This window comes from Embiotoca jacksoni, unplaced genomic scaffold (assembly GCF_022577435.1).
Source record: "Embiotoca jacksoni isolate LCO1_2020_lvr unplaced genomic scaffold, fEmbJac1.0.p SCAF_20, whole genome shotgun sequence".
Taxonomy (NCBI): domain Eukaryota; kingdom Metazoa; phylum Chordata; class Actinopteri; family Embiotocidae; genus Embiotoca; species Embiotoca jacksoni.
Window position 1 is genome coordinate 6706772 of NW_027185341.1, and position 24948 is coordinate 6731719.

The 24948-nt window shown below is 43.5% G+C and overlaps 1 protein-coding gene across 7 annotated transcripts in view; it reads left to right on the top strand.

Annotated features, from left to right (window-relative positions):
• The first annotated feature begins 380 nt into the window (after positions 1-380).
• The window catches only part of grid2ipb (glutamate receptor, ionotropic, delta 2 (Grid2) interacting protein, b), a 39064-nt gene continuing 14496 nt past the window's right edge, over positions 381-24948 (top strand). Inside the window, exons 1-13 of one of the 7 annotated variants that reach the window (XM_069155993.1) lie at positions 381-520; positions 3755-4008; positions 4171-4500; positions 5314-5468; positions 13538-13819; positions 17215-17300; positions 19266-19335; positions 21418-21570; positions 21698-21853; positions 22711-22862; positions 23183-23317; positions 24285-24370; positions 24639-24789. In XM_069155993.1, the coding sequence (XP_069012094.1) occupies positions 3763-4008; positions 4171-4500; positions 5314-5468; positions 13538-13819; positions 17215-17300; positions 19266-19335; positions 21418-21570; positions 21698-21853; positions 22711-22862; positions 23183-23317; positions 24285-24370; positions 24639-24789 (2002 nt within the window). In that variant the 5' untranslated portion in view covers positions 381-520; positions 3755-3762. Of the gene's footprint in view, positions 521-2781; positions 2960-3754; positions 4009-4170; positions 4501-5313; positions 5469-13125; positions 13820-17214; positions 17301-19265; positions 19336-21417; positions 21571-21697; positions 21854-22710; positions 22863-23182; positions 23318-24284; positions 24371-24638; positions 24790-24948 lie in introns of those variants that run through there. The other 6 variants (XM_069155991.1, XM_069155996.1, XM_069155992.1 and 3 more) reach the window with 6 other exon arrangements.

The window sequence follows — 24948 nt, forward strand, 5'->3', positions numbered from 1 at the left end:
CTATTATCCAGATCAACAACTACTATACTGAGACCGGTCATACCTGGACTTAATTATCCTAGATAAACTAAAGTTCTTTAAAATAAAGTTTCTGAATCATAAAAACTTTATTCAATTTGTGAAATGCAAAAAAAGAAAGAAAGAGAGATTTCACGGGTTTTTTTGTTTGTTTTTTTAACATGAACCACATTGGACCAGATCCAGATCTACAACCACTATACTTAGCCTGGTCAAACCTAGACTAGAGTATCCATCCCTAATCAGACCCTTTAATAAGACTGTGCTGTTCTCAACATTTTGACTTCAGTGTTTACATAAAACAGTAACTTAAAGTAAGTCAGCACTGTTTCCTCTCTCTCACTGTCATCCAGTGCTCCACACAATGCAACCAGGCATCACAGGACACCTGCTGGATCTGGTTGCTGACATGGCCCAGCACTCATGTTACAGCTCACGGCGCTGCAGAGGAGAGCATTACTCAGGAGCTGTGCGGTCTCGTCTATGGATGCTGTTTAAGAAGGTACTGGATGTGTGCTTGTGCCAGCTTTATGACATGCTGTGGTGGTGTGTTAATCCCTTCAGATACTTCCTGCCTTAGATTGATGTGCTGTCACATAAGGCTGTGAGTGTATTTGTAGTTACAAGTGGGACTGAAAAGTGTTTCTAAATACTTTTCACCCTATTTATAACTGAAGTGGCAGTTTTACTTGTCATAAAGATTATTTCAGCTCCTGATTTTTGGAATATACATATCCAAAGTTTAAGTAAATATGCTCAAATGTATATATAATGTCTCTGAAGATTCATATTTACTTCAGATTTTTTTGAGTGAAAAGGATGAGACAGTTTTTTTTGCTTTCTTTTCTGTGTCATCTTGTCGCACATGAGGTGGAGAGTTTGATAGTGGTAAACAGCGTGTGTTGGGAGATACAGCCTGTGTTTAATTATTCAGTTTGTTTATTCTGTTCCTTATCATGTGCTTTGCCACTAATGACAGTTTACACTCCCACATGCTGACCTTGCAGCCTTCCTCAGGACTTATCGCTTCAGCTGTAGTGAATTATTATTTTCAAATATATGATACTTTATTTAGATCAATGTTTCTTTCAATAATATACAACAATCTAATATAAAAAGCTTATTGTACTTGAGCTTCACCTTATTGTTTACATTTATGAGTTATTGTAGTCGTGTAGCTTTTGTGGAGTTGTGCTATTAAGACTGTCAGTATAAATCGGTCTCATGGAAACTCTTCCCTCTAAGCTTTGTGTAATCATAAAAATGGCTGTTAATAAAGTCTAAGTATCTTTTCCTTTTAAAAGGAGCAGCGATTGACTTTTTTGAAGTGTGTTTCAGAAGGCTCACACACAGGTGTTTTCATTTCAGACGAATTAGACATCTGCCCAGGTTGAAGTTAGCACAGAATTGACAGACTTGTTGTTGTAGGAGAACCACAGGTGTTTCTAATGACACTAACGATAGCTGTGGTCTATACAAATGTACCTGTAAGGTGTGGCAGTGAGACTGATCATCCACAGTAGCAGGAAACACAAGCCACCAAATGAGGTGTTTTCAGACGCAGGAGCTTTTTCACAGTTTTAATCAGGGCCACCAGGACCTGACTCAGATAAACTCCCATTTAAAAAGTGTCAACATCTCTTGTGAAATAGAAAGTCAATATATATTTGTCAAAAGTCACTACGGTGTCGTTCGCTCGTCACTCCTTCTCTTAAGTGTTCTGGTGGTCCTTCTGAAAATAATTCTATAATTAATTAGATATAAGGCCTCAAAAAGAGATGCTTGGGGGATGTGCCTGTTTTGATTGACATGCCTGTGGTGCAGTCAGGTTGCCTGTATAGGTGGGCGAGGCTTATTGTCCTCAAATTCTCAGTCAGACCCACTTCTCGCTGCTCCTCAGTTTGTCCAAATATGGTCACTTCTGGCTCCAAAAAAAACCAAAACTGAGTGACCACGAAAATGCCAGATTTGAGGCTTCAAAACAGCACCTCACAAACCAGTCGGTGATAAAGACCAGTTGGTTTAAAACAGGGCATAGACCACAAATTTTCAGTCCTATTTGGCTGTTAAACATTTACATCTGTTTTGTGTTTTCAGGCTTAAATGAAAATGTTTTGTCACCTTCAGATACGTACACACAGTGCCTGAAATGGTTCCTTTAGAGTCCGTGTAAATATCCATCAAGGGAGGCGAGCACTTGTCCCTCTGTATTAATGACAGGGGGTGGAGGAGAGCTGAAGATTCAGCTGATAATCCTACTAATCCTACAGGCTAAAGTCTTAAATTGCCCCCTGGCTCCTTCTCAATGGACCGCGCATTTGAGTGCGCTCGGACACACAGGATTGCAGGCAAGCAGACGCTCCAATTAGTACTCATCAGGCTTCCTTGCATCGACACAGTGATTCTGGGCCAGGAGCGGTCCCTCGGAGAGCCACCTAGCCAAGAGAGGAGGAGGAGGAAAAAGACACACTGGTGTATTTATAGAAAAATGAGGCCTCACAATACCCTTTTTGGAGAGAGAATTATTAAGGAACCGAGGTGCGCGGGTGCACGCGTCCCAGTTTTCTGATTAACACTGTGCAAGCAGGCTGGCCTGGGATGAATCAGGGATGAGACGCAGGACTAACTCCTTGACACACTCACATAGAGACTGCACTCGCTTTTCATGCACACTCACCCTTTCCCTCACGAGGAGACTGCTGTGGTTTCAGGGAGGAGGAATGGGGCAGTATTTTGAGTTCGTCACCTTTTCTGTTTGACTTTGGGTTGAGGGTGTTTTCTTCTTTTTTTTTTTTTTTAACATTATATTTGAGAAGATTGGATTGCTGGCAGGCCACCTGCCGTTTGACATTCGAGATGAAGAAGTTTTTGCAAAACAAAAAAGGCAGATACTCTTTTCGGCAGAGCAAACGCGGCCCTCGGTATCCGTCTAAAGATTTCTGTAAGTCATTTATCGGCTTCGTCCACTGTGTAAAACCTGGCTGCTGTGCTGTGGCTGTGGAGCACATCATTTGCCTCCAGCTGAGCTCGAGGCTTTAGAGCAGATTACATATAAGCCAACATCTTCATTTTTGTAAATCTGTATTTGTTATATTAGTGATGGTTTGGAAAACTGTCACATTTGGGTTAATTCCTTCTCATTTAAATATTTCAGTCCAGTTTAGGTGCCTTCACATTTGCCATTTTACCTCATTTTACCCGCTGAAGGCTCATCAGTGCAGTCCCATGTGTTGTCTGTCACTTTAATGCATAATTGCCATTCAACAGGAGAGGCTTGTATGTGCCCTGAGTGGAAAGAAAAAAAAACTGCAGGAGGAACTTTTGTCTCTCAGGCTAATTAAGGTCACAGTCTCTGCAATGCTTTCATTTGATTGGCTGCGATGGAGTTTATGAACCAGGTCAGGGACCTCGGAGTGTGTGACGGTTCAGGGTAGAGGGTCACAGAGCTACACTCCATCGTACGACCTGAGACACGGAAGGTAGCAGCAGGAAGGAGACAGGGAACATCTGCGTCAGATTGAATACTATTCAATACTATACTCATACTATTATATCTTAAGGGTTTTCTATTTCGCAATGGCGGTAGAATTGAATGCTTTGGGTGCAGTGGGTAAGTGTTTGTGTGCTTAATTTTTTTGCATGTCCTCTCATGCCATTAGACATTGTACGCAGACACTGCGAAGGTCATCGACGACGAGACTACTGAGGTTGTTTTTCTCCTCCCTTTCCCACCAAGTCCTCAGCATGCCGACGTCCAACCAGGGCTGGCCGGAGGAGTTTGGCTTCCAGTTGGGCGGGAATGGCCCCAGCTACATTCTGTCTGTGGAGGAGGGCAGCAGCGCCCACCTGGCAGGGCTGCAGGCGGGGGACCAGGTCCTGGAGATCGAGGGCCACAATGTGTCGACGCTGGGCCCGCAGGCGGTCATCACCATCGCCCAGACTCAGAAGAACATCCCTCCCAGCATCGGAGTGGTGTCCCGCATACAGCAGGTCTCACAGCTTTTGAACCCGTCACAGTAATATTGCATATGTAGTTTAATGCCTGTTACTTGTATCGAAAGACCTCTGTGGGTTTTTACTGGGTGGATCCTCTGTGATCAAAACAATGAGGCAAATTCTTAAAATTCATCTTTTTTCTCGTATGTTGTACAGATGGACATCATACCAGGTCCAGATGGTCGTTTTGGCTTCACCATCGTAGGAGACTGCCCTCTGCTGGTGGAGGACTGCTCCCCTTGCTCTCCAGCTGGCCGCGCAGGTCTGAGGGCCGGGGATTACGTCATGGAGGTGAACGGCATCCCGGTCCGGCAGCACGAGATGGCCGCGGCCCTGATCAAGGCCTCCCAGGGGAGGACGCTCCGCCTGGGGGTTCTGTGCCTCGGCCAAAGGCAGAAGCACAGCATCAGCATAGAGGACAGTCAGATGGGAGGAGAGGGGGCGAGGCTGGACCGCAAGCACAAGGCTCTGGAGTTCAACAGGAAGGTACGTTTAAATGCACAGTCACAGCTGAGTCCAGGTTACTTTCTATTGCTGGTCCAGCTGAGCAGGGAAGTTTAAAGGTGCCAGAAACTGAATTTCTTTGTCAGCTTCCACGCAAACACAACATTTTCTACAAACAGTGACATAATACGTTTTTGAATTTGCATTTTTTGTGATCTATTGGGGGAAAAAAGTGTTTTTCAGTGGTTTTGTGCACCAAGCAGAATGTAGCTACACCCTGTCGCTACTTTATGTTGCCAGGGAGATGCAACTGTCAATCATTGGAAATGAAACATGACTCATACAATCGTGATAAAGCTGATTAGCTGAATTTTCATCTTAATCAATAACCTGTTAGAATGATTTTTTTTTACTTGAGGATTTATTCTTACCTATTTAGTCATGAAAATTTGACGTCGTAGAGAAATACATGATAGAAAAGACAGGTTTTCAGGAGCTTTAAGATCAAAATCTTTGCAAATGTTATAGTAAGGGGTTTTCTAATCAGAGGAGAAACGGTAATTCTGCCGAATCCTTCAAGATCCAACAAATGTACATGTGCAGTTTCCTACAATGTACAGGTTAAATGTTTTAAATAAGTTTATAGTGTAGGATGAATAAGAACAAGACAAGAGATCTGACACAACCAGATAAAATGCAGGTAATGTATCCTTAAATCCAGCTGCAGATAAAGTGTCGTCGTGGCACCTTTCTGGCACTATGTTAACAAAATCCTACGAAGCTACAGCATCCACTCTAATTTGTATTTCCTCCAACTGCTCCCCGGCTCTGACATCACCGTTTGATCTCCACCAGGTCGACCAGATTTTAGGTGACGAGCCCGAAGTGAAAGAGAGGCTCTTCAATGTGCTGAAGCAGTACGCAGCAGAGAAGAGAGTTGAGTGGCTGGCCTCCGTTCTGCCAGAGATACTCGCCACTGATGAGCACCGGCAGCTCATCTCCTGCATCAGGTAGGAGCCCAGAGGTGTATTACTCCTCACATTGTTTGCCTAACACTACAGAGAGTAAACTCCGGGGAAAGAATAAAGAAAGGAGTTGAAAGACGGCTTCAGTGGAGGACACAGACACACAGATTATGTAAAACATCCCTGTTTTGTGTCTGGCTGATAGGCCATGAAGACGTGTTATTCCACCTCGTCTCTCCGCTTGTTTCTTGTCATTCAGAGCTGTCAAACTGTTCTCTAAAGCCAAAATACATGACTTTCACATTCAAAGTAACTAGAGCAAAGAAATGCTCATTGCACAGCTGCTAGTGCTGTTGCAATATTTCAATGTTACACCATGTCTTTGTATTGTATCACACACACGCTCCCCCTGTTCGATGTAGGCCCCAGTGAAAATTTAAATAATCTACAGGGATTGAATTCATAATGACCACGTAAACATAATTTCCCTGTAGCAGAATGAGCAACAGGGAAAGGATTAAACTATAAAGCTACATCAGTGGGTTTAGCCCCCCCCCCCCCCCCCAACCCCCCCCATCTGCCGGCCGGGGTAAATCCACGGTGACCCTTCGAGTCTGTCATCGGTGTTTGTGAAACCCAGAGACTGAGCTGACGCTGAGGGGGCCCCCCGAGCTTTAGAGGGTTTTTTAGTGGTAAATGAGGCTTGGCAACATGAAGTGCATTCACAGCATGGAGGTGCGTGTGATGACGAGCCACACACAGATTTAGTTGAGCACTCGCTTCATGGGAACATCATGCAGCACTGGTGGTCATGCTGCTCCGTCTCTGAAAACAAAAAACCTGGAGCTGCATCCCTCAGGTTTATTTTGAAGATGCGTGGCAGTGTGTTTGCATGAATAACGCCAGGTAACTAAACAATGATCCAGGGAGCCAGAGTCATGTGGTTTGCCAAAAGGACCAGCACTCCCGCTTTTTCTCCGAATCCCCAGACAGCTTGTCCACAGATTGCATGTCTTCCACAAGCCAATCAGACCTTTTATTCTCGTACTCCTCTGGCTTCCTCCTCCACTACTACCACGCCACTTTCAACTCCATTTAGTGGTATTAATATCCCGTAAGAAGGGTTTCCATCAGCGTGAGGTCATCGGTGAGATACTTTTGTTGTTTCTCCCACCTGAAGTGACGCGAGGCGGCCAGATTTTTCTGCCTTTAATTGGTCATGAATAATTCAAAGTCCGTCCACTGAGAACTCTTCATTGTTTTTTTTGTATCATGGAGGACACTCCTATCTGCACGAGCACTAGTAACAACATTAATATCATCTCTCTGTGGTCTTCTACCCCCCACCCATCTCCCAACTCTCTTACCCCTCTCTCTCTCTCTCTCTCTCTGAAGGGGTTTTTGTTTTTCGCTCTGATGGATTTTCTTCTCATTATTCTGCTCAGAGCTCGTTCTGCATGGGGACTGTTTTCCCTTGACACTTGGTAAAGGCAGCCTCCTGCATGCACCACGGTCCCACCTTACCTTTCATTCTCCTTCGAGAAGCAGTGGAGGTGTCCACTCTTCTCCTCACTGCCGCTCTAGCTGGTGCCACTTATGTTTAGTTTATTTGTTTTTTTAAGCAATGGGTAACAGCTAAAACAATGGATTGTCTGGGGTGAGTATACCTTCCTATTATTTTAATTAAGCGGACATTTGCGCATCTTTGTCAGCTTCATTAAGTCTGCCACCTGCGCTGTTTGCACAAAGCGCCGGATGTGGGTGTAATTACGAATGCAAAGCGGGATGTGAGTGAATGTTTAATGCAGTCTGATACACTACAAGACGACTGCTGCTGCTGGTGCTGTTTTTTAGTTTCAAAACTCTCCATTCCCAAGTTGTTTTCTAAGATCTCTTTAAGGCTTTAAATGCATAATGTATGATTTCAGTCATTGGGGCCGTTAACTGCTTGTTCATGCTGTTTGATGTGATGTGACCACATAGAGATGGTTGTAAACTATTTGTTAACGTCACAGTTGTGCTTGACTCTTTGTGACCGATGCCATTAGGATGAGTGATTTTCTGCTTTTAGGATGTAATCTCGTGTGACATGTGTAAGGGCGTGGCCGTGTCTTTGAGTGCGAGCTTGCTTTTGAGCATTGTGTTGACTTTTAGAGTGCATGAATATTCCTTTTAAACTTTATCTGCCAGAATTTTAGGGAGCCTCTCCGTGTCTGCTCGGGAAGCAGCGGGGATTGCTGGCTTTTCAGTAACCGCATGGGTAACACGATGGTCTTGGAGAACCTACAGATCAAATCACTCATTTAGAGCTTAAACTTGTAAATCCATCCAGTTTACAATTTAATACGACAATTATAGTTGTGCCGTATAAAAGAAAAACAGAACTTATCAAAGTAGTAGGTCATAGTAAAGCCACAATTCTGCAATTAGCTGCTCCTCATGCTCATGCTCATCCTTTAGTAGTGTTAGATTATTCTTGACTCGAGTGGCTGGAGCTTGTTTGCAACTGTTCCTAAACTACTACACTGTACAAGATGAGAAACAGTTTCTCACAAGAGGCTCTCACATGTTTTTTTATTGAAGTGGGTGAAGAACACAAACAGTACTAAAGTCATGAATTTGAGTGGGAAAAGTTTCCTTCATCCTCAACAGATATATTACAAAGTGGGTGTTATTATGAGAAAAAAGAAATACCATGACAACATTTTTTTTTTAATATATTTTGAATTCATTATGCAAAAGGAAGTTAGAAAAAACTCATGAGGTCATAAAGAAGTCAACAGAAATCTGCAGATTTTCCTTGTAAGGATGCACTGCAGGTTCATCATAAGGTTGAGGTCATAGGATGAAGGGGACGGCAACCATTTTTCTCCTTTTATTCCCATAGCAACCAAGGAGTCAGTGATGTGTTGGTGTCTGTGTATTTTTGTGTAGCATGTGTCAACATCAACAGTGCAGTGTGTACATGTCTACACAGTCAGTGGATCAAATATGTACTTGTTTTTTAACCAGCTCAGTTTTTAATCATCTCCTTTTGATGGGTCCCCGGACACACACACACACACACACACACACACACACACACACACACACACACACACACACACACACACACACACACACCTGTGAGGCTCAGAACACATTTGTAATGTTATAAATTTTAGTTGCACTGGCTTTATGCTGAAATGTGTGACCCTCCTCCGTGCTTCACTTCAGTCACTGTCAAAGCAGGACAAATAGATCACGTGAGAAAGATTCTGTCTGACTCGTCCGCCATTATTACTTTTTCTATGTGTGTTAACACATTGCACCAAACTCACTTTGCTTCCATCCGAGTCACATCCGGACACTCAAACTGAAATTAGGTCTGCTCTTTGTAGTTTTCTGCTTGTCATTCCTCCCTTTTGAGAAATCCGTCCCTGTCTCCCAGCTTGCTTCCTCCTCCACAATCCTCCTCCAGATAATTATAGATCTCTGTTCTTTATAAACGAGGTCAAATCAGAGCACTCATTTAGTTTCCAGGAGTTGATGCAGAAAACTTTTTTGTGATGAGGTGGCTGTTTCAACAGATGGCTGAGCGTTCAGGGATGGAAAAACATCTGCATTTGTGAAAGGAGAGCTGAAGCTATCACATCATGCATACACAGGCCGGTATTGTATCTGTGTGTGAGACAGGGGCATATTAGTGCTGTGATAGAAATAAATTGTAAATAGCAGGGAAGCGCAGATAGCGAACAGAGAGGGGCTGTGTGGGCTGCTCCACCTACAGCACCAGAGAACATGTATTTATATCTCGGGAGTCTGCTTGTTGTAGCCGGTAGTCTGCGCTCAGGCTGCAGATACATGTACACCTCTAAGCTGATAAAAGTCTGCAGAGACAGTGACAGCCGGCTAAGAATATGTGACCTATATCTTTAACTGAACAGATTTCTTCCTCAAATGAGATACCCACCGTTTCTTAAAAGTGTCAGCTTCTGTAAAACAAGTCACAGCAGAAAAAAAGAGATGAAATAAACGCCGTATGTTCTTAAGATGACAGGTAATTTAAAGCGGATGTGTCTTTAACGCCTCTGTGAAATGTGAAATATTGGGTAAAGATAAGGCACTTTTGGGACTGCAGGTGAGTGTTTTTTTCCTGCAGCAGGAAGGTTAAATGTTGGTGAAAACTCCTTTAGCTGAGATCAATGCTGTGAAAGTATTTTGAAAAAAAATCTTAACATTTGAAATTTGACTTGAAACCACACAGAAAATCTTGTTTTTGCTGATCTCTAGTTGGTTATTTTCCTGCTTTGCTGCAGTAATGTAGAAGTGTACACTCAGGTGTGCTAGTGCAGCGTGACATCACTGTTGGGTGCGGTCACAGGTGAGCGCAGAACAGCACGCTTCCTATTCCCTGTACCTAACACTTCCCAGTATGCTACTTGTCATTGTACAAAAATCCACCCTGCACTCCCCCAAAAGAATAAAAAATACAAGAATGGAGGTGGGAACTATTAGCTATCATAGTTAGAGTATTATTCATACATCCACATGTTTTGCATGGAGGTGAAGATGTAGACATTGTAAGACATTAAAAGATTAAGAGATGAGTTTTTTCAGGGTTTAATAAAAAAAAAATTCTGCTTTAATCTTACCACACTACATTTTACCTGCAGTTAGCTATTAAAAGTCACGAGAAAACACAAGTTAAACATGAGGTGACATAATTGTGCAAAAGCCTGTTGGTCCGTCTGTCTCGTGTTGCTGTGGTGCTGAACGGAGAGCTCCTGTGGAGAGCACAACAACATGTATTTCACAGTGCTGCCAGTAGGGGGCCCAAAGTCAGAAATATCTGTATTCTTTATACATATAACTGTTTGTTTTTTTTGTATCTGTTTCAGTAAAAATCATGAAAAGCAGCTGTTACTCTGTGCATTTATTTTACTCTCAAATATAATATCGTCCTCAAAAAGACAGATTGGTTCAGGCTCTGTTTACTGCACTGCTAGTAAAGAGTAAACATCTGAGGTGCAGGTTTTTACATAACTGAGCTCTTCATACAGGCGACCGGTCGAAGCTCTGACCCTTAGGTTCCACATGGCAGAAGATGCACCATATTTCCCTGAATACTGCTCTACATAGTGCTTAAACAGCCGTGGATAATGAAATGATGAGTGGCTGAGACTCACATTTTGCTGTGAAGTTGCTTTTTTCCTCTCTGAATGAGCATAATGAGCTTCTCGTTGGACACGTGCAGAAGTCGCTGTTGTCTCTTCGCTCATCTCCGTCAGCGTGTTTGTCGCTAATTACTCGCCTGGTGCTGTTCTTCACAGACCCCGCACCCTTTCTGCTGACGGCTGATTCATCTGATCAGCAGCGACTCAGCCGGTGAGAACACAACAGACTGGTGTAGGTGGGAATGAGAATGGTTGTTTGTGTAGATCTGTGTTCGGGCTCAGCTCTCGGTTGGATCTTGATGCCACCGTGATTCAACAAACATGGAATCAAATGACTGACGTCTGACTGGAGTGATGTATCAACTGGGGTTTCTCTTTTGTGCAGTCTGAATTTTCTGTACTTCATTTGTGTTGATGTGATAAAAGACAGGCTCTTAGTACAGTTTAAAAGGTGTAGGCTGCTCTGTACAAGATGTAAATGTTGTGCTAATAAATTCTCAAAATCGAGGTTACTTTGGCCAGTTCTCACACACAGGGTAGTTTAATGTCTCACTAACAGATTAGTTAGACATTTGGAGAAATATGATTTAAGCTGAACTACATGAGAAGATTGCCAGCAGTGAACTCGGGATATATAAAGACTGTAAGTAGTGGGAGACAAGTTGCGTCACTTTGTCCAAATTTACCAAAATGCACCTGAAAGAAGCTTTAAACCCGTGAAGGCCAGCAGTCTCTTTAATTCCATTCAGTTCAATTCAGTTTTATTTGAAGTGTAAAATCACCACGCAACATGGTCTAAAAAACCCTTTACAATAACAAAAAACATTTAATGCTGTATCATATCTTATGTCTGCATTACATTCTTGTCTATTAAAGCTTCTGACTTTCTAACTGTTTACTTTCTTTACATCACCGTCGTTTAACAAAAGATTATTATTCCAGGAGTACAGTAACATATCTGTGTCCATCATCATAAAAACTGGTGAACTCATCCTTTAAGGTTCAACATGCCTCAGAACAAAGAAAGGGACTACAGTGTGAATCTTCTCACAAGTACAGTACCAGAAAACGTGTGTGTCTGTGTGTGTGTTTCGATGTGTGGGTGGCTGCTTTGTCTCCTGGCAGCAGTTCAAATCACTTGAATGAAAAGTTGTTTGCTGTTGTCAGTTGAAGCTGTAAGTGTGTGTGTGTGTGTGTGTGTGTGTGTGTGTGTGTGTGTGTGTGTGTGTGTGTGTGTGCAGACTAATTTTGTTTGGTTGCCCTAGTCGGTGTTGTTGTCTGGTAATAAACAAGCCCTCCATTGAAAACAGCCTGCCCTCCTCTTTGACATTTTATTTGCCACAGATTGCATGTTTTTCACGTGTTTAGTGAGACTTGTGCTGTGCTCAGAATGACATACTTCCCTTCGTTAAAACACCAACAAATAGTGAAATAGTGCTCTTCCATGTTAGGACTTTTACCTGTGTAGTGCAGGAGCTTTGTCAGGCTGGTGTTTATCAAACCGCACACTGTCGTTCTGCACTGACCGGAAATATCCTCAGCATGTGAATACATTACCCGCCAAAATATCTGCAGCATGAATTATTTTACCCAGAAGTGAACGTGTTTTTCGTGCCCTCTGTTTAAAACGCACAACAAACACACTGATTCTGTCCGGCAGCAGTAGCAAAAAACATTTCTGAAACAGCTGCAGCTTCCTCAGACACCTTAATTTGAAAATTCTTTGGCCACCGTTTAGGATGAAAATTGTTCAGAGTTTCACACTTCTTTTTTGGACCTTTTTGGCACCAACTATAATGTGCCTGTAAAACTCTTGTAGCAAAACCAATTGTCTACGTAATGTTCTTGTGTAGCTGCTTATATTTAAATTAGACTTCACTTTAGAACTTTGTCTTCTGTTGTTAAAGGGAAAAAGGGTCGCGAAGTTTGACTTTCTTCAAAGTACGAAATTTGTAATACTGTACTAACAAAACTCAAGTAGCACATCTGCACATCTGTACTGAAAACATTTTAAAAAGTACCCAGCCCTAGTCTTTTTGTAAATTTGTAATGGATTTCAAATAATCCACTCAGATTTCACACACAATATAAATCAGAATGACACTCGAAGTGCTGCTGCAGTACTCAATTAGATGGATATGGTGCTGTAAGTGTTAAATGTTCTCCACACTTTAAATGAAAGCGATTGATTTAGCTCACATCTGTCCACCTACTGACTGAATGCCGCTTTTGATCTGGTCAATTGTTCTTGTCTTTTAACTTGTGAGTGTCTTTGTGAGAACGGAAGACCTTGGTGAGGTCCGAGGTCGACAAGATAATGACAGCTTCCCGCTCTGCGCTCACACTGACGGAGTGACACAGACGTGAAGTGTGGACGGAAGTGAGGGAGAGGCTGAGAATGAGGTGCTGTAGATAGAGAGAGAGAGAGGGAGGGAGGGAGGGAGGGAGAGAGAGAGAGAGAGAGAGAGAGAGAGAGAGAGAGAGAGAATCCCATGCTCGATCACTCCCACACCTTTTTCTCTTGCTGTATTCTGGCTCTGGTACCTCACGCTGCAGCAGTGAGACTCCAGCAAGCAGCGAGTGTCGTCACGGTTTCTTCACCGTCTCTCTCCTCAGAGAAAAATAGATTTTTCTCCACAGCTTTGAATTTAACTTGTCTTGTTCTCAAAAGCTCTTCTTCCTTCTTTTGAATCTGAGACTTGGAAGCGGGGAAGCCTGTTGAGTTGAATCAGTGTTGACTGGGATTCTGAGAATTGTTTCAGTGGTGCTCATCACTTTTTCATCTCTGCTGGCGCTGGCTGTTATTTCACTGGAAACCCAAGACTTTTTAAATTATGTTTTCAGGATGGGGATGTAGATCCATCCTCTTTCCTGCTCTTTTCGTTCTCTGAGGTAACCTCTCATGGACAAACAGCTCACTTGATTTTATTTTCCTCACATGCCACCAATGTTTGCCAGAATCTTCGTCCCCAAGAAGCACCGTCAGCGCTTCGATGAGGCCGTCTCCCAGAACGTCATCAACCGGATGTGCCGCAGCAAGAGCATCAGCGAGCCGCAGGGCAGGATCCGGCGCAGTCGGAGCGAGGACCACTCGGACCGCCACCGCGGGTCAAAGCGGGCCAGCTCGGTGCCGAGGGATGGAGGCGAACCCGGAGGCAGGGGGGAGGCAGAGAGAGAAAGGGGCTTAAGGAAGTCCACGTCTGGGATGCCACCCCATCCCCCCATCGGACCCAATCAGAGGTGAGCACACACACGAGTGAGACTACAGATTTGTTTTTAGGCAATGATGCTTCTGAGTTTGTCTGGCTCTGTTTGAAGTGTTGTTTACAGTGGGATACAGCCTGACAACAGGTTAGTATCAACAGCCAAGGAGTCACTTTCTGTTGAGATCATTTGCAGGCAAAATATTTTTTAAATGTACGTGAAGCAGGGGACACCCTGCCTCTCTTTGCTTTGCTTTCTTCTGGCTGTAATGCTGATTCCTCCGTCCTAAAGCTCCTGTCTTCCCCTGAGTCTTATTCCAAAGCTGTACTTAGAAAATCTCAAATCTGTGTACATATGAAGATCATTTTGTACCCTACAATACAAGACAGGAAGTGCTTAGATGTGTATTTCATTTAGCCAAATAACCACATCTTTACCTCCTCACCTGTTCAGCATGTTAGTCCTGAACTCCTGACCGTTCCGCCTCTCCTATTCCTCCTCCACCCACTATCCCACTGATGACATGATGACAGCCTAGTCAATAACACCACACTGGACTTGGTGCAAGATTACAAGAGTGTCAGTGAACTCCCACACTAATCGAATGAACTAAATCCCAACATTCATCTTCATCCACACAAGGGAGAAAAGACGTAGCTGTTCATGTCAAGTGTGATCATAACCGACACGTCACAGAACTATAGGAGGGCAAGCTGGTCACGGTGGAGAGATTACATCATGTGGTGTAAGTGGCACAGTCAACAAGAAGTTGTGCCGCATGCTGGTGCCTTCTCCGAACTAAATAAACCCAGAGAGTGTTGTGTAACACTTGTTATGTCTTCACTGTAACTTGAAAGATGGATGGATGGTGAGATGGAGACAGACAGGGAGATAGGCAGAAACAGGGAGACGGGTATCGATAGAGGACAAGATAAACAGACACAGTGGTGGGCTGAAGATAGATGCAGAGAGATGGAGATGTATAGATGGAGAAAGAGGGAGATGTGGAGAAAAGATGAGGGGAAAATATAGACAGAAGATGGAGAGATGGAACTACCCACTGAAATATAGGTAGTGGTATTGAGATAAGGAGATGGAGAGACTGGCAGAGAAACACAAATAGAAAGATATATAGAAAGGTACAGATAGATAGAGGTGTAGATAGACATGTGTGACAAAGAGATGTAGCACTTTTTGAATGAATTATCCCCTGGATGTGTTTAAACTGTTTGCAAAATGATCTATTGATATAGATGCTCAAAATCAATCCATATAGATCGGCGATTGTCCTTTTGGTCCAAAATCGGAGGTTGCGCACAACGTGCCAATTGTGTGCGTCTCAGTAGGTTTCATTAAGTAGTCACTGATTGATTCTTTGTGAATTTGAGTTCACTTCATGTGAAACCATCCATATGTATGAAGTGTAAACTGACAGGGATCAGGAGCGGCCCTGAGCAGCCTGATAGTCATACCCACTTAGTTCGTTGAGTGTGCTCAAGGCTGATGGTGAGCGCTCTCTGCAGCACCAACACCCTTCTCGCACACACACACACACACACACACACACACACACACACACACACACACACACACACACACACACACACACACACACACACAAATACACAGACAGACAGCACCCAGCGTGCCTCTCTGCATTTAGCTCGTCTTACATAACTGCTTTAAACCGCGGCTATCAAAGAATGCATTTGTCTGTTTTCTCTCCCCTCCGTCTTTTTTTTGTCTTCCCCCTGTTTATATACCAAGGCAGTGTTGCCTTGAGTCATTTCCATGGCAACCTGCCGTGGATAGACAGCACAAGTCTCATGTTTGATGTAAGGGGAGGTTCCTCTCTGTATTCCTCCGCTTAGGAGAATGTGACAGAGGAGCAGCACCATCAGCACAAAGTCAAAGCTTTTTTTCCTCTCGGCTGAATGTGTCCCGATTTGTTTCTATTTAGGCCGGAAGCTGGTTGAATTAGAAGAAACACACACAAAAGGATGTGTGGCATTTAAGCTGTACCAGTTTGGATTGTTATATAAACAGAAAAAAATACATTTTGTCAGGCTAAATCCCAAAGTTGGACTGCAGTAAATAGAGCGTCGTGTCCTTGTTCAAACTCCCACCTGCAGGAAGTGACAAATAAAAACAAAAAATTAAACGGCGTGCGCTCACTCCAGGGACAGCTGGGCTCCCCATTCATTCACGGAGAGGCTGTTAAGCACCATTGAAGGTAAAATGACGTCACAAGCAGGGCTGAAACTATTCACTGAAACACATGTGAAAAACACACGGAATAATATCAAATGATTAATGTTAGCACACTGAAAAAATGAAGTCCAAATAACAAGAGAATAAATCTCAAAGGAAAAACTACTTCATAATGGTGATGTAGTTGCTTGAAGCAAGTCTTGAAATGCATAGGCCTAAACCCATATTTCAATTAAAACCAGACCTTAATCTTTTCTGCTTCACATTCAACTGTTCACAAACACACTAATGGTGGAGTCCTGCCTGCCATCAGGACCATGTTAGGATTCAGTGTCTGCAGCATGTGGACCGGAGGAACCAGGAATCAAACCATACCAACCTCATCCACCACAAAAGTCCATGAATGTTTATTGACAATTGAAAGTATTCCGAAAGTCTTTATAGTTCTAGTAATGCTATTTTCAAGACATGCTTGAAGGAGATGGTTGACAGTTTTATCTAGTTAAAAGTAACCCTAAATATAGATGAAGGTGCTTATCAGTAAAAGGCAAGTGATACTTACTTGATCTAAGTCAAATGATCTGCCTGAGAAAGCACTAGCTGATCCATTTATTACAAAAAACAAGACCAGCTAGACTTTAAATCCATAGATAAGATTATTTTCCATGGAGTGTATTATCAGACAAAACATTCTTCTTCTGCTTTTTCTTTCTTCTTTGTTTGGATTTTGGACTGTTGGTTGGACAAAACACGACCCTTTGAGACATCACTTTGAGCCGAGGGAAATTCTGTTTGGCATTTAACACTTTTTTTGTGACATTCGTGTAATGGATGTCATGGGTTGCAGCTCTGCTCAAATTGATAGTAGATGGTGGATTGGTCGATCAAAGGTTTAAAGAAAGCAGAATAGTTTTGATTGTGATTTGATGTAAGAAATCTGAAAATGTCATAAAAGGAGAGAGGGACTGCTAAGAATTCAAAAGTCAAAAAATGTTTTGCACATAAACAATTACAAAGGCCACACTGACAAACTGCAGCCACTGACAAAAACAAATAAGGAAGTCTGTTAAACTGTGTCAACTCAACAATTTCAAAAGTTGAAGGACAGATTTCCTTTAAGATGTTGTTATGATGAGCGTGTTTTCAGAAATCTGTAAAGCTTTTTTTTTATATTGCTAATAATTTATTGATCTGACTTCCTGCCTGCGTCTTGTCCTCAGGATCATCCGCGTCTACAGGGGGAAGAAGAACTTCGGCTTCACGCTGCGAGGCCACGCCCCCGTCTGCATTGACTCCGTCATCCCAGGTACTGCTTCTTTATTTGAAACACAGCAGAGCACAACCCTGATGGACGCCTCCTCTCTCTCTTTGTGTGTGTGTGTGTGTGTGTGTGGTGCTCGGACCTGTTCTGTGTCGGCTGGCGAGGGAGGGATGGAGGGGGGGGGCACATGCATTTTTATGTGGGCGAGTCTGTTGTGGTGCCAGCCGCTGCGGGTTGAAGGTGATCAGGAGGTGTTTGTGTGTGTGTGACTATGAGTGTACCAGGAAGTGGATTTGTCTGACTCACCAATGAAACGTTGAGAGGAAAACACTGGGAACAGGCTTTGCTTTGCAGCAGCGACGAATTACTATCCATAGTTGTTGTTCAATGTTTTATGCACTTTACTGGATTCAAAGGTTGGGGGTTAAAACAGTTGTACCAGCACGTCATGCTGAAAAGATGACTTTTTGAATATCTCCTACAGATTTCAGACTGACTACCTTTCATTGTTTGTGGCTGTCTAATTAATGGACATCCACAGAGGAGCACGTCACGCTTCTAGAAACTTAAAATTCAAATGCTGGAAACAGCTAGCTCTGCACAAAGGTAACAAAAACAACCAACCAGCTCCTCTAAAGCTTCCTAACTAGTATGTGTCATCTTCTTTGTTTAGTCTGGACAAAAACTTAAATGTAAAAAAGTCAAGTTGTGGTTTTGTCGGTGGGGCCAGAAAACAGTCCAGCTATACTGTAGCTGTTTGAATATTCAATCTTTGTGCTACACTAAACTAACTGTTTCTTGGCTCTGCTTTCAAACAGCATTTATCCCACAGACATGACAGGTGATCTTCAAATAAGCATATTTCCCAAAACATCAAACTATCTTTAAAGTATTAAATGTGTCTTTACTCTTATCTCTACCACCTGCTATAGCTTGCAATGGCTTTTCTTTGTAGATTCACGTCAAAACATCGAGTAACTATTAAGCTTTATTTAATGGCTCCCCTCTTCCAGATCAGCAATGTAACTTTTATTGTTTCATTTTTTTAATCAGTAAAGTCAGTGTGCCTCCAGTTGACCTATTTCTACTGCTTTTCTACTGGAGATATTATCCAAACTCTCCGTGAAGTAATTCTGGGGGTAATTGCTACTCGGAGCTTGTGGTGAATCTGTTAATTACTCTTTATATTTCCCGCAGTAAAAGGTTAACTGTTATTGCTGTCTGAAATAAAAGACAAGAGGCAGCGAAGCTACTGTTGAGGGAATCTGCCAGATTCCTCGATGAGGAGGGAGGTATGTGTGTGTGTGTGTGTGTGTGTGTGTGTGTGTGTGTGTGTGTGTGTGTGTGTGTGTGTGTGTGTGTGTGTGTGTGTGTGTGCGTGCGTGCGTGCGTGCGTGTGTGTCTGACGATGACAGCACTGTTACCGCCCACCATCATCTCCCACCAACATGTGCAGAAGCAGCTAGAGCGGACTGACTCAGTGGGCCTTATGGAGGTTGATATGGAGATGGTGGGGGTGGATGGCTTATCTCTCGTCGTGATCTAAACTCAGATCCTTTACCGATAACCAGGAAACCAAAAACTTAAAGCTACTAAGTCGGACAGCAAAAACCTGCAACATTATCGAATGAGGAGTTTATTATAAAGTTTGGGTTAAAAAAAAAACACAAAAAAAAACAGATGACATGACAATTCAGTGTGAGGGAAATTCAGCAGTAAGTTGACAGATGAGGAGGCGACGGGTAAAGCGCAGGCTGAACAGATTCCACCGGGGATTATTTTGACAGCACTGTTTCCTTATGTAATAAGATTTAGCATGGCGCTCATCTCGTTTGTTGATGGGCTTTGTTGGATGTCACACACAGATTGACAGCATCACATTAGTCACCATCTCTCCCCGTTCTGCCCGTCTGTTCTGTGCACCTTGTTAGCCGGACATGTTGTGCCAGGATCTGTTTTTTCAGTCTCTAATTGATGTTTGATTTTCTGCCATCTTTGTCTCCCTCTCAGATAGTCCTGCTGAGGAATGTGGACTGAAACCAGGCAACCGTATCCTTTTCCTTAATGGACTGGACATGAGGTTCGTCATAAATGGAAAGCGCCGTTATTATTAGCAGTCGTAGTAGCTGGTAGTATTTTGCCTGTCCAAGTTCTTGAACTTAGGCAGTGTATTTAGAAACCGGGGCTTGTTTTCCTCCAACAGAGGCCGTCTGCTGTATGAAAATCAGCTCTCTCACAAACACAGCTTTTATTTGAGTTTGTCAGTTTCTTCTTCACCAGTATGTCAGTTTCTGAGCCGAGTTTTTCAACTTAGAGAGAGTACGCGTACTGCATCAGCCCTCCACAGGAGGCCCAGACATGGTTAAAACTCACCAGAATGTATCATCACATCTAACTCTTCTTCTCTCCGGGTCGTCCGGCTTCCTCCCACCATCCAAAAACATGCACCTCAGGTTAATTGGTGGTTCTACAAATAGCCCTTAGGTGTGAATGAGAGCGTGAATGGTCTTTGTTTCCGTCTGTCTCTACGTGTTGGCCCTGTGATGGACTGGCGATCTGTCCAGAGTGAACCCCGCCTTCGCCCAATGTGAGCTGGGATAGGCTCCAGCCCCACCCGTGACCCTGTTCAGGATAAAGCGGGTATAGATAATGGATGGATGGATCTAATTCTTCTTTGCTTCGGTGGAAAGAACCAGATTGGAAGTACAATTAGTCCAGAACCGCCATAAGAGTCAACAGGCTAGCTGCTTTGCAAGGATGTGCTCAGATACAGCACTGCTTTGAGCTACATGCTAATGTTAGCATCCTAACATCTGAAAAGCACAAAACACTGTTTTCTAACTAGTAAAAAACAACAAAGTTGTAAATTAGCAATAAACAAAAACAAAATCCAATTAGATATAAACACAAAGGTTGTAATTTAGCAATAAACATCAAATTAGCTAATTAGCAATAAAGTCAAAAGTTGGAAATTAGGTCATTAGTCATTCGTTTTGTAGATATTTGGTTACAAAAACTTTGACCTGATAGTGTGGGACAGAAAAAGTCAGGAGTTTTTACAACTCATAATTTCCCCCACATGAATGAAATAAAACTCCACACACCTTCACATTTGTGAGCACGTACAGTAAGTGTGCCTGTGGTGATGCACGTGATCACAGCCTTTACATAAACAGAACTTTTCTTGTGGGAGTCATCGTGGTTCTGTGGTGGACTTTACAACTTCTTGACCTTCTGCCTTTTCAGTGAGTTAATGTGGGAGTACAGATCAGAAATTCAGCACGGATGAAACTGATTTGTACCTATGAACTCAGCAAAGTCAACATATGAACCAATCAGTCAACATTTCCAATGCTGTGTGAAGAACCATTGTTACTCGGGATGCCACCCTGGTAGCCATGTGAAAGAAGAATTGCTGGGCTGTTCCTGTGGCTGCTTGATTTACTGATTTGATTGGCGCTGTTTAATTTCCCTGCTCTGCCTGATAACATGGTGCCGCAGCAGTGGGAGGTGATCAGGGAAACAGTGGGAGTTGTTCACCAGAGAGAGAAAGTAAACAACGTCCGTGATATGTGGGCGATTTAACGTTATGTGTGCAAAGTGAACATATGGTGAACAAAAATGTGGAAAATTTGATATTTGTTATATTGATGGGGACAACTGTTGTTGCAGTCTTTATCTCGGGTGTAGTGAAACTGAAAAAAACATCTCATCTCGGTAATGTTTATTTTAAAACTGAGATGAATAGGTTGTTGAAACCACAGAGTCCAGGGCTATGGCTTGGATTTACCTTGTTCATACATCATGTAAAGAACAAGATGTTCTCACTTTTGAGAGTTAAGACTGGACAGAAATTTTACATCTTTACTTCTTTACTGTACAAGTCTGAAAATTCTTGAAATACCAAATTAGAAGAGAAAAAAAATGTCATTTGGTTTCTCTGGTTACAACTGGTTGACCTCTGCAGCAGGTTACATGTTGTTTTAAGGGGTTACAATCCCAACAAAGTTAGGAACCACTGTCTTATGATTCTGTGAGTTTGCTGGAAGACATGCAATAGATTTAGTCTGCTTAATAGCTAAAAGCCATCAGCTCTGCACCCTTCACCTCGGCTTCTCTCAAGCTCACTAATTCCCCCCCCTCCTCCCCCCCCTTGCTGTAGGAACTGTTCCCATGAGAAGGTGGTGTCCATGCTGCAGGGCAGCGGGGCGATGCCCACTCTGGTGGTGGAGGAGGGTCCATCTGAGTACTCTTCAGACCAAACCGACCCAGAGGAAACCCCCAGTCTGACCCCCGCCACTCTACCCCGCTCTAGGTCAGTACGCGTGGAAAATCTCAAATCTGACATTGTATCTTTTTTTAATAAAGATGCAGAATGAAGCAGAAGCATTAAAGTACGAATGGAAAAGTATTGATAGTCTTCCGCTGTTCCTGCTGTCCAGGTCTCCGGCCCTCAGCTCTCTGCAGTGGGTGGCAGAGATTCTCCCGCCGAGCATCAAAGTCCACGGGCGAACCTTCAGCCAGCAGCTGGAGCATCTGCTGACCATCCAGGAGAGATACACTGTCTGCAAGTCCTTAGAGACCTTCTTCCAGCACAGGTGAGTGGGTGGAGGGGTAGAGAGCAGAGAGTCTACAGGGTCTATAAGCAGAAGCAGATGGAGAGGACGGAGGGATGCATGAAACATGTCGGCCAATGCAAAATCAAAAGGACAGAAGAGAGAAGCAGCTGCAGGAGAGTGTTTGAGGGACTTTGGTGAGTTCGATATTGGGCTGTACGAATTTCTAAGGGAGAAAACACTGTAATCCACAGCTATAAATTGAATCTAATTAATATTACTTCTGCTTAACATCATCATCTTTAAAATGCTCTGACAGCTTCAATCAGGAACATTTGTAAACAAAGTTGGCAGCTCCAAAAGAGAGTAGAAACAAAATCAGCCTTAAATTAAGTTTGCAGCATCTGTCACCATCTTTTTGGTAATACTCCCTAAAGCAGCTAACTTACACCCACAGAAATCAAGCTGTTGCTGAGGAAACAGCTGGGTTTTTTTTTTTTACCACAGAGAGCAGAGAAAGAAACATGCACACAGATAAGCAGGAAGCTAGCACCTCCCATTAGGCTCTGATGATATCGTCTCAATGGTGAAGGGATGGAGAGAAGAGACGGATGGCTCCGCAGATGATGCAAACATGTGATGCAGCAGGAAGAAAAGCACATATACCAGTTGAAATCTACTGTACGTGCATACCGTATCTACCCAAGAGGCATAAATCTCCTACCATAACTGACATCCTTGTTATCCTCCCACCTCTTCACGATCTGTCTTCATCCTGCATCTCATTTTCAGCTACTCGGCTACGATACCAAATCCGTTCGTTGGATGGATATCAATTACCCAGCGGTAAACAGACGTCGGTTACGTAAAGTCGATGTTGTGTATGCGCGTGTTTCCAGGAACGTGGACACCCTGATCGTAGACGTGTTTCCGGTGCTGGACACTCCGGCCAAGCAGCTGATCTGGCAGTTCATCTACCAGCTGCTGACCTACGACGAGCAGGAGCGCTGCCAGGGCAAACTGTCGCGCTTCCTTGGTATCAAGAGCAACGGTGAGCCAGAAAACACCGTATGGGGATGATGTGCATTCGGGGAAACACCCTGAATACGAGCAACCAGCACGGAGTTGATTGTTTCATTGATTTGAAACAGCAGTTTGATTTTGATTACAAGATGAAAATCATTTTTCAGACACGTACTGTCTTTTTTTTAAAAAGTCAAAACAACCACAAAGGAGTAGGTCACACGTAATAAGCCTGTAAATTAACAAAGTATAGCAGAATGTGATGGTGAATGTGTGTGTGTGTGTGTGTGTGTGTGTGTGTGTGTGTGTGTGTGTGTGTGCGTGTGTGTGTGTGTTTTTTTTTTGAAGCGGTCTCAGAGCCTGATGGAGGCACGGAGCACCACCGGCGGAGCAGCTCTATGCGTGTGACGGGGACATCGTACCGCAGCAACCTCCGAGAGAGGAGCTCTGATGACTGCATCATCGGGACTCACCTGGGAATGGGTACGCAGCACGTAACAACATCCCAGTGAGACGTTCATAATAATAAAACACAAAGCACAACATCAGTATAATCTACAGGGGGTTGAGGGGTTCATAGAAAGTGTTATTCTGCAACAAAACCTCATTATTTGCGTCTGTCGGATTTTAAGAGCCAGGTTTAGCTCTTTTTTTTTTTTTTTGTCCGGCTCGCAACTTTAATGTTCTATTTTAATTTTACCACTCTTATAGCATCATTTCAGGTGCTTTTTTTTAGTAAAAAAAAAAAAAAAAAAAAAAAAAGCTAAAAAAACTCACTGCACACTCACCAAAGTTAACGATTAATCTAATACCTGTTGAACATTTAGCTGCGAAAAACCCAGATATTTCACTTTGGACGAGGTGGGGACCAAAAATGGAGCTAAAAGAGTGAGCTCTGTTTTTAGTGGGGGTTGAATCCACAGACTTACAAAGAAAATGGAGGTAGTGGCAGTAAATGAGAAATTTAAAGTCCCTTCAGCAGTTTCTACTCTTCTGGTATTCCCTGGTATCCATCCTCCAGTTAAACTCCTTTACTAACACGGCTGTGTTTGCAGTGGTCAGCTCCCAGGTGGGACTGTGTCTAATCATAACAACATGCAGTAGACTGTTTCTATAAAAGATGTGTGCGAGGCAAATTCTCTGAGGACTCGAAGGCTTCACGAGACAAAAATGGTCATCACCAGTTCATACATTACCTCCGTGTCTCAGCTGCCTTTGCTTTTGATAAGCTCCCCAAGCTCTCCGTTTGATCTCAGGCTTCAGGTGTTACACTCATGGTTTCCCTTGTTTTCCATTGCCATCGCTCACTTCTCCTCCAAGAGCCAAGCTTTTGCCTTTCGCTCCTCCACGCTGTTCTGCTCTGCTTCATCCTGTCTCCTGTTGCCTGGAGGTGGATGGATGGAGGAGGCTTATGTCCACGTGTCACTCTTCATGCTTTATTGTGCTTCAGGAATTCATGTCGATGAATCCGGGAGCCCGGAGGAAAGGCAGTCAGGAGACGGAACCTCCTTCCCCGAGTCCCCTGACCTCAATCATGTAGGTATACCTGCAGCTTTTCAGCGCCTAAGCTGCCTAGCAACTAGCATTATGAATGCTTAGTTGCTTAGTTATGTTACCCGTGCTCTCTGGTCTCACATTATTTGAAGGTCTGCTCATAATTACTGCAATTTCACATGTGCTATTAAATTTGATTGGAGGCTGCATTTAACCTGTCATTCCTGAAACGCTTCGAAGCAGCAGACCTTCAAAGCAAATGTAGCACAGCGACTGTGTGTTAACCCGCTCATCGTGCCTCCACCCGTAGATGACAGGTGTGTACACGGAGCTGGGGAACGTGTACGCAGGGAAGAGTGTGTCTCCGCTGCACGGCGGCTCCTCGGCAGAGCCCGAGGGGCCGGGACAGACTGAGGCCTACGGCCGCTCTCTCTCCCCCCTCACACTCTCCTCTTTCACAGGTACTCCGGGGCTCACACACACACACACACACACACACACACACACACACACACACACATGAAAATACATGCTTTTAGATACATGCTGTCATCAGTGGTTTGCAGCCATGAGCCACCAAGGACCAACATTTGCTTCATGAATTATTGAAGTCAGATATA